The sequence below is a fragment of the Mauremys reevesii genome, linkage group 4, assembly GCF_016161935.1.
Source record: "Mauremys reevesii isolate NIE-2019 linkage group 4, ASM1616193v1, whole genome shotgun sequence".
Classification (NCBI taxonomy): domain Eukaryota; kingdom Metazoa; phylum Chordata; order Testudines; family Geoemydidae; genus Mauremys; species Mauremys reevesii.
The window spans coordinates 61,357,645-61,367,303 of record NC_052626.1 but is presented as its reverse complement, the minus strand read 5'-3'; the positions used below and the strand labels follow the sequence as shown (position 1 = coordinate 61,367,303).

General features: G+C 48.5%; 1 protein-coding gene across 2 annotated transcripts in view; it reads right to left on the bottom strand.

Moving 5' to 3' along the window:
- Positions 1-9,659, bottom strand: part of TYRO3 (TYRO3 protein tyrosine kinase) — a 54,725-nt gene that overhangs the window by 6,729 nt on the left and 38,337 nt on the right. For both annotated transcript variants that reach the window (XM_039538141.1, XM_039538142.1), the window contains 5 exons: positions 8,392-8,484; positions 7,451-7,572; positions 7,046-7,155; positions 5,523-5,682; positions 3,896-4,032 (listed from right to left, as the gene is read on the bottom strand). In XM_039538141.1, the coding sequence (XP_039394075.1) occupies positions 3,896-4,032; positions 5,523-5,682; positions 7,046-7,155; positions 7,451-7,572; positions 8,392-8,484 (622 nt within the window). The remainder of the gene's footprint in view (positions 1-3,895; positions 4,033-5,522; positions 5,683-7,045; positions 7,156-7,450; positions 7,573-8,391; positions 8,485-9,659) is intronic.

Below are 9,659 nucleotides of genomic sequence, written 5' to 3'. Positions count from 1 at the left end.
CTGCAATCCAGGACTAGGGGAGCGAGGCCATGCCACCCACTCACCCGCCTGGTGCTCCGGAGCTGGGGGGGGGGGGGAGTGCTGTGCCACCCACTCACCTGCCTGGTGCTCCGGAGCTGGGGGGGGCTGTGCCGTCCACTCACCTATCCGGTGCTTTGGGGCTGGGTGGGGGATGGGGGGCGTGCGCCGCCTACTCACCCGCCTGGCATTCCAGGGATGGGGGTACTCCGGCAGCCTGGAGATGGGGGTGGGGCTGGCTGCCGCACCGGGAGGTGGAGGGACTCTGGGCTCCGGCAAGAGGGGCGGGGCCTTGGGCAGAAGGCGTGGTCTGGGCCAGGGTCTAGCCTCCCCGAGCCTGGGGTTCACCTGCCACCCATGCTATTACTGTTACTATGACGGAATGCCAACTTGATTGGTAAAAGGCACCATCCCCATGTAACATGGGCATTATTATTCTAGTTCAAAGGGCTGTAAAGAAACAGACAAAGTCTTTATTGCTTGAATAACTGAGCTTAAAATGGCCTTGTCTGCTCTGGAAAAAATTACCAGGATTACTGTGTGTTCCCCCTAGAATGGCTGTGACACACTCCATCTCTGCATGCAAAACTCTATCAGTCATTTATCAGCCACGGTACCAGTCATGCTACATAGACTGCTTTTTCTGAGGTCAAGTATCAATTGAGCTTCAGTCATTACAGGCAAAGTTGTATGAGTGCCAGAGTGGATGAAGGTCAGAGTCAGGAGTGGAGCTATTAGCTCCGCTCCTGACTGTGGCTCAGCAGGAGAACCTCTTACACTTCACTGGCTGACAACCCCCCTCCCCACTCTGTCTCCCTCCATCCAGTCACTCCTCCATGCAGGCACTGTAGTTCTTGCACCAGGAGTGCTAGGTCATGTTAGAAGAGCAAAGAAAGTGAGGAGGGAAGATGAGGTCTATGAAATGGGATAAAGAGAGTCCATGGAGGTTCTTAAATAAAACCAGGGCTTTTGAACTGGGTCCTGAAATGGACAGGGAGCCAACAGAGTTGGAGGCTGGGGATCACATGGTTGCTCCTCTTTATTTAAATAAAACCGTGATCTACTATCCTGAGTTTGTGAACTTTTAGAAAAACCTGGTCCTAATCAAACTGACCAGGTGACCAAATTGATCACAACACTGACCACCCACTCCAGGGCTACTAAATATCCTCCTACAACCGGTACATGCTGAAGACATGGCACACACATGCTTCCCTACTCTCCAGAGAGCATCTTCTCACTTAGCGCAAGACATGCCTGGGAAACATCTGCTGCAGTGGTCACAGACAGATCTCCAGTGAGACCTACTCAGTACTTAATTTGTAATGAAAGTGGTGCCAGGGCTCAAACAATTTTTTTTACTTTCATAACTGTCACAGCAAGCCCAGAGGTGCCAGGGCTATGAACTGCCAAGCCCAGAGGTGCCAGGGCTCAGCCCTGGCACAAATGAAGCACTGGACCTACTGCACAGCCGACAAAGGGAGACGGCCAGGAAGGAGCTCTTCCTTCTTACAATGCAGCACAAGAGACCGAGGGCCAAACTCACAGAACTTAGTGCAGAGAGGCATACATCAAACCTCCCAGAGCTAGGCTGGCCCTTTTGTGCCAGGCAGGAGTCACCCTCCAGAGGGCAGGCAATGGTGGTATTGCCCCTTATTGTGGTGATTTTACTGGGAAAGGCACCTTTAGCTTACCCCAGATACTCCAAGGGTTAGATACTGTGGGGTGGCCAGGGTGATGATATAGTCTGAAAAGTGGGATCTTTTTGTCACATATCTGCTTCATGTGGATCAGAACCCACAGTTCTCAATCACGCCAAACTCTCCCTGACTTCAGTGCGCATTTTACTCAGGTAAGGAATAAAGAATCAGGTCTTATGTGTTTTATACTTAACTCAGCTCTGCTCAGCCTGGGAACAAAACAAGTTCGTAGTGTCATCAGCACAGCAGAACTCATTTAGCTGGAAAAAAGCCAGATCTCTTGTATTCTTTGTGCGTCACCCACCAAGCTGGCAACTAAATTCCTATTCCAGAATCTTTATTGTTGTGATCTTATAGTTCTGACAGTGAAAAGCAGCCCAAAACAAATAGACCTGTAAACTTGTAAACTGAGCAATCCGATATGGGGCTTACTGAGAAATAAAGAATACAGAATTGCATGATGGTATTTTTAACTCTTCTCACTGTAGCTAGACAGCACTTTAGTGAGCCTGTTACTAATTTTGCAGTGGAGCAGTTGGCTTCCATGGCATTACTCCTGATTTACACCAATCAGAAGCAGGCCCACATACTACACAAACACTCTGTACAAAAGAGTTGACCAAAGCCTGGTTACTCTGACTTGCTCGCTACTTTGCAGTGCCACATTCACTGTATATTTTGGCTTCATTGCCAGAGTCAAACCATGGGTTGACAAAAAGATATACAAATGCTAGGAAACAGTCAAAAAGTGATCTGCCATGAAGACGAAGGTGAATGACTTACTAACAAGAGCCAGATCATGCCCTTATGTGGAACAGCCAATGTGGGGGACAGACAACTCCGTGAAACAGGGACTCCTCCAGATCATTCTCTAGGCACCACTTTACAGATGGGGAAAGTGAGACAGAGAGGGGAAAGCCAACATTTTCAGAAGCGTCCCCTGCACTGGGCTGTGTGATGGAGTGGTCTGCCACAGAGGACATGGAGACCTTATAGGGCAGCAAGTGAAAGGGTTAAATGGAGAATATATTATTTGTACTAAGATGCTCAAGGAAAAATGGGAAAGTAGAAACCAACGGCTGGGAGTGCTCAGCATGGATGGCTTCTCATTTCCTCTTCTCAAATGCCTTTGTCCAGAATGAAAAGGCTTTTACCTTAGGAAATGCACTGGAGTAATCCTCTTGGAGCTGAGAAAGATGGCAGTGTTTGCTGCCAGCTTTGAGACTCCTTTTTGAGTCAGTTAGAGGACACTGATTGGTCAGCATGTATTAGGGGTGGAGCTAAGGAACTATAAAGACTGCTTCAGCCCCAAAGGATTCACTCCAGCTTGATAGCTCAATCTAGACAGAAGTCTGTTCCAGCACTGGGGGGCTTATGCCAGCAGCTATAGAGTGAAAGATCCAGATACACACATTCCATGTACTTTTATGAAGAGGGAACACTTCATCACCCAGCAATGCAGTGTGGAGATGGCCATTTGGAAGCTACAGCTGGTGCAGAATGTGGCTGCCTAGTGGCATTAGCTGCAGGGTCTGAGGATATTCCAAACACTGGCTTGGCTTCCTTGTTATTTCCAGCCGCAGTGTAAGATGTGGACACTTATCTATAAAGCCTTACATGGCTCAGGTTCTGGCTACCTGAGAGGCCCCCCTCTCTTCCTATATATTCTGCCAACTGCAGTTGAGGTCAGCAGAGATGCTTTTGATGACAGTGTCTAGCTTTGAAGGGAAAATGCAATAAAGGGTCCTCTGCTCTGAGATATGCTTCCCCCATCGTTATGCCAGATTATTAATCTCCTGACCTTCAGGGCATGGCATGCGGCCCATCTCTTTGCTTAGGCTTTGGCCTGGAGGAGGTGGGTGGCAGTGAGTTTCAAGGAACACGGGTATTGTTTCGCAAGGGGGGCAAAACTCTCTAGTGCTGACGCTGTCCAAGCTCTCAGGCCAATTTAGCTGTCAGTGTAACTACCCTGACTTCGGCAGAGTGACGCCAGCAGAGAAACTGGCCCCTTCATAGTGTGTAGCAACCCCCATGACTGTCTCTAGCAGGTGTCTTCAAATATTGAAAAGAAATAGCCGGTGAACAGAAGCCATGCCAGCTGTCTCCGACTCTCTCTGTCTCCATTAAGAGAGGATTCTCCATGGGGGTCAAAACAAAGCAAGGAACAAGTTACTCACATGTCTTCCAGGCACTCTGGGGGCTGTTTCAACCTGTTGCCACTGATGAGGTAGTTGTAGATTTCTGCATTTTCGATGCCAGCATAAGGGGTTTGTCCTCGTGTCACAATCTCCCACATTGTCACACCAAATGCCCACTGAAACAGAACAGCAAACAGAGCTAGCAAATCGTAGGTTCCCTGTTTGCCAGGGCAGGGGGCATTATTTTTTCCAACGGTTGCTGTGAGCTAATTAGCTTCTTGCGCTGCACCAGATTTGGGGCTATTGGGGGATGTGCAGAGTTTGGCCATGATGCCCAGGGCAGTGAAGGGAATGAGCCACTTTTGGCTTAGTATGTTCGGACCCGTATCTTTGGAAAATGCCAGGGGAAGTCTAACCAGCAGGATTTGCTGTGTGCAAAAAGACTGTTTCTCATAATCAGCGATACACGCAGCTGTGTCATCAGTCACTCATTGGGCGCACTCCGCAGCAAGGTCGAGGGCAGTACTCATGCAATATTGCAGTCAGGCTGTACAGCAGGGGTTCTCACACTTCATTGCTCCGCGACCCCCTTCTGACAACAAAAATTACTACATGACCCAAATCTGAGCCTGCGCAAGCATCACCGCTCTGGGCGGGGGAGGGGACCACAGCTGAAGCCCAAGGGCTTCAGGCCCAGGCAAGGGGCCTGTAGCCTGAGCCCCACCACCCAGGGCTGAGGCCCTCTAGCTTTGACCCTGGGCAGTGGGGCTTGGGCTTTGGCTCTGGGCCCCAGCAAGTTTAATGCCAGCCTTGGCAACCCCATTAAAATGGGGTCACGACCTACTTTGGGGTCCTGAACCACAGTTTGAGAACCACTGGGGAATCACCAGCCACCTCTTCAGAGGCAGCGTCAATAACTGGTAATTGGCAGTGCAGGTACACAGGTAAAGGAAGGAGCCAATGGGAAACCAGCTCAGAAGGCAGCAAGGGAGAGAGGAGGGAACCAGAAGGCAGACCTAGAGGAAAGGAAGAGGAGCTCCAGGTGCATGTGCTTGTCCTCACTTCCTTAGTGAAACGTAATAAAGAGGAGTATCTAAGGAGTGAGTGGCCTTTTAATCCACATAACAATATGGCAGGGATGTGTGGTATCATTCTCAACATAGCCCTCTGCTGGATGAAATAGCATTGCCAGAGCTACTCCAGTGGGTGTGTGTGAGATCATGTCACCTTCTGGTGGCAAGGAACAATGACAGAGAAAAAGGGAGAAGAACAAGGGTGAGAAAGGAAAGATGAAACTGGAGGAATAGAAAGGATGGGGTGGGGGAACGAGAGAGGCAGAGGGAAGTGAGGGGAGGAGGCCAGGGATGAGAAGTGACGAGGGGTGAAAGAAGAAGAGGGCCAGGAGAGAAGGATTCATCGCTTTCACATTTGCACCCCAAACTGCTCTGTTCAGCTTCAAAACATTTCCCAGATTCTCCAGTTCTGATATCATGGTCCAAGCCAGAAGGCAGGGATGCGCCCATCCCTTCACACAAGGCATCAACCATTCACATGGTCCTCTTCCGTCACCAAGGGCCTGATTCACTGTCCGGTGAAGTCAACGGAAAAATCCCCACTGGCTTCTAGGGGAGTTGGACCTGGCTCCAAACACCAGAGCAAAACTTACCACATCACTGTGTGTTGTGTAAAGATTGTCTGCAAGGCTTTCTAGAGCAAGCCACTTCACTGGCAGCTTGGAGGCACAGCCCTGACGGTAATAGTCTCCACTGTAGATTTTCTTAGAAAGCCCAAAGTCTGCAACGCACACGTTCATATTCTCATCCAACCTAAGGGAAAATGTGAATGAGTAAGAAGGAAACTACTGGCTACATTCAGACAGCTAGAAATATATCCAAGACTGGCCAGCTCAGGGCAGTTGTAATGAGGTAGAGCACGTTTCAGCCTTAGCTCACCAACTCAAACAGGGTCTGGAGTTGGTGGTGTCCCCAAGTTATCCCGTTTGGTGGCCGGTGTGAAATAGACTGGAGGTCTCAGTACAGTTCCTAGAGACTAACAAGGGAGTCACTACAACTCTGGAAGTGCGGGAGCAGAGCGACTTCCACTTAAAGGAGTCCAGAGAGAATCGCCTCCCCTCCCCACAGTGTTTGTGCAAAACTTAAGCTTCCGCTGCCTGGGCCAAATTTTCAAAGATATTTAAGTGCCTAAAGATGCAGACAGGTGCCTAGTGGGTTGGAAGTGGTTTTATTTAGATGTACACCAGTTTTACTGAAAAAGAGTTTGGTTCCTTCCCTTGCTCCATCCCAAGTAGCCAGGGGAGGAGGAGGGATGAGAAACAAAGCCCTCTCCTTCCTCGCAGCAGGCAAGTGGTTGGGAGAGAGAAACTGCAATGCTGCATCATGCACAGTTGTCAACAATTTAATTATTTCAAGAGAAATCCTCCACGTGGGCCAGGGTCCGCATGTCACCAGAGGGTTCCATGTGCACTCTGGGGAATCCTAGATTAGTTTTTACATCTTCATTATCAAGCCCTCAGAGCTGATACAGTTTTCTGGCAGTTCTAAAAGCTCCTCTCTCTTATCACAGCCCAAATCTACTCTCTGCTCCATATGTTGTATTGTGACCTCACAGCGATACCTGACAATGTCTCATCAAAATGACACAATGCTGCAAAAACATAACATGCGCCCCACCAAACATTAGCCCTGCAAAATACACACAGAACCCAAATAGGGTTCAGTTTGGGTGCTTTGCTGAATCTTAGGAGTCATCTGTGAGGATATGCCTCTCCTCTGATGGGAAATAACGGTGAGAGTGATTAACCATTTCAATAATTTACCAAGGGTTGTGGTAGAGTTTCCATTTGTAAATCAAGATTGGATGTTTTTCTAAAAGCTCCGCTTTTGGGGAAGTTCTCTGGCCTGTGTTACACAGAAGGTCAGACTAGATGATTACAATGGTCCCTGCTGGCCTTGGAATCTATGAATCCTTACACGGCTAACAGGTCCTAGCTTCCCCATATCTGTTGACACTTTCTTGGAGGAAAGGACTGTATCCACTTCCTGTGCTACTGCCACTTCCTGTGACTTCATGGGGCTTCTCTCCCCTTTCTCTCTTATCTCTCTCTTATGAAGGCTTTGCCTCCTTCTCTCCCTAGCCTTTGTTTGGTCTGAAAGCGCCTGGCCCACTTACATGCAGTTCCGAGTAGCAAGGTCCCTGTGTATGAAGTTTTTCGAGCTCAGGTATTCCATCCCACTGGCAATATCAATCATGAACTTGAGTAGTGTCTGAAGAGGCAAATTCTGCAAGAAAGCACAGTTCTAGATTGGTCCCTGGAACATTCCAGTCACTCAGGGCCAAACTGGGGCATTTACCCCCTGGTCTACACTGGGGGCGGTGGAGAGGCAGCTTGTCCTCAACGCAAGTGCGACAAAGTAAAGTCATTTCAGAACCTTGTGAGCCCGGAGTCACCAGTGAGATCAAAACCTTCTAGCCTCTTGCAGGTACCTTTGAGAAATAAAAACCTGCACCAGTGTAAATGTGATCTTCCCAAACCCACCCCATCCCAGGAGGGGTCATACAAAGAGAAAGACTTACAAAGGGGTTTTCTCCAATCCGGGACATCAGCAGAAAAGCATGGAGGTCTCCGTGCTTCATAAAGGGCAGGATGACCATGGGAATTGGGAGCCGACCTTTAGGGCGACTCCGCAGGCTGACTCCTGGGGTGAGAGAGCACACAGCAAAGAGCAGTTTGCAAACAGATCTATCCTGAGCAGGGCGTTACACTTGCCTCTCCCTCTTCTTAACAGTCTGGGGGAAACACCGTCACCCACATTTCTGGAGGGTTGAATTCCATGTGCCACCCTCCCGCTCAGGGCCTGACCCTATGAGGTGCAGAGACTCCTACCTCAGGGGGAATTGCAGGTGCTCAACACAACTCAGGAGGCACTCAGCTTCTTCCAGGCCTGGGCCCTAAAGTTCCTAGGATCCTTCCAAAGGGGGTGGTGACCTGCCCCACAGAGTACTCAGAGTTTTGCTTGCATTGCCCCATGTCCCACAATGCCTTAGAGCAAGGCAGGAAATGTCCTGCTGTCTTCTTCCTCACTGTTTAGGAGTTTCTAATCTGATGGATAACAAAAGGTTTATTTTTTACCTATTTTCCACTGACCCATCTAACATATCCCTTTCACAAGCCATTTCTCAGCCAGGCCATCTGTGGCTAATGTTGCCGAATGGATTTCCAAAAGCCAAGGAAGAACGGAGAAATGGTTTAAGAGAAATCAATTACAGCTGCATTAAAAATATGTGTGTGCATGCACACACTTCAATTCCCGGTAGGCCTGGAAAGGAGCAACATCCACATCCCGCAGAATGGCAAGGGACAATTGAACGCTGCGGCCCACCACTCCAGAAGGTGGCTGCATCTCAGTGCTGTTGCACAGTCTGCATACATTTATGTGTATAGTTTATTTAGCAGTTTGGGATCCGGCAAGACAGGAGGAACTACATTGTGCCATAGAACTCTGCTGCTGGCTCACCGATCAGTTTAGTAACGTGTGGGTGGTCAAACTCCTTCATGCAGGCAGCCTCTCGTAGGAATTCTTCAATGTCACTTGAGGTGAAGATATCCGCTGAAAGGCAGAAGCACGAGATTTTTCCTCAGTGACTCAGAGGAGCATTAAGAGACATGATTATCAGAAGCTTGCTTTGTGAGGCATAACACATTGTCTCAGACGCACAATTAGATAACATTTCACAACAAAGCCTAGCCTGCCACATTCTCCTGGGATGTGGGGGGAGAACAGAAGTTGGAACAGGGAGAGAGCCTCAAGCATACATCAGGGACATCTGGTGACTTCATTCTTGGCAGAGCAAAGACCTGTCGATTAGCAGCTCTTTTCTCAGCAACAGCTTTCATTGGAAGCCACAGAAATCATGAGTGGGGCTTAAAGACGTGGGAATTAATTAGCTAAAAGGAACTGAATTATAATGGGGGGGGGCGAGGTGATAGCCTGGCAGAAGGGATTAAAGATGTTGCCAACCAACTAGATAGTCTGGAATCCCAGTCCAAAATGGGGGAGACCATTTAATACATGACCTTGGTGACACAAAAGATCAATGCTTTTATATCTCTTAGCAGTATTGCTTCTTTTAATTTGCAGGAGCAATGATTTCTTTGGCACCAGCAGCCTTGGAGATCTTGGACCAAATTCAGCAGTGACATTAAAGGGCATGAAAGTTACTCATTGACCAGTTGCTAATCCAATCACAGCAGTATAAATCTGAAGCAGTTTCCTAGATTTTTCTGCTGTTATTCCAGATTGTGAAGTGAGCTAAGGGTTCAGTGCAGCATGTCATTTCCCCTTCCTTTATGTCACTGCTGAATTTGGTGGGAGTTCTTAAGACCTGCTGGGAGATCACATTCAGACCCAGAGGTTTACAAGCTGGTCAGAAAAATGCTTGTAAATGGCAAAGCAGTGTAACTTGCACTAATCTGGCATTCAATAAATGCAAAGTGAGTGTTGTTTGCAGTCTTGTATTCAGTGGGGACCAAACTCAGCTCCAAGCATAAGCAAGAATAACTTCTGTTTAAGTCAATGGCAGCTGCACCCATTTACACCACGTCTGACTGGCTCCAGGAGCGACAGGGATGGTGTGGCGCAGGCTAGTATGTGAGTGAGTGTATGTGAGAAAAGGTCCTGCTTTATTTTATCTGATTTATCTGGTAGTTGCTTTTCCAGCTACAACCCTACTTCCCAATCAACATGGAAGTTGGGCTTGTTTTGTACGTCCACTGAATGCCAAA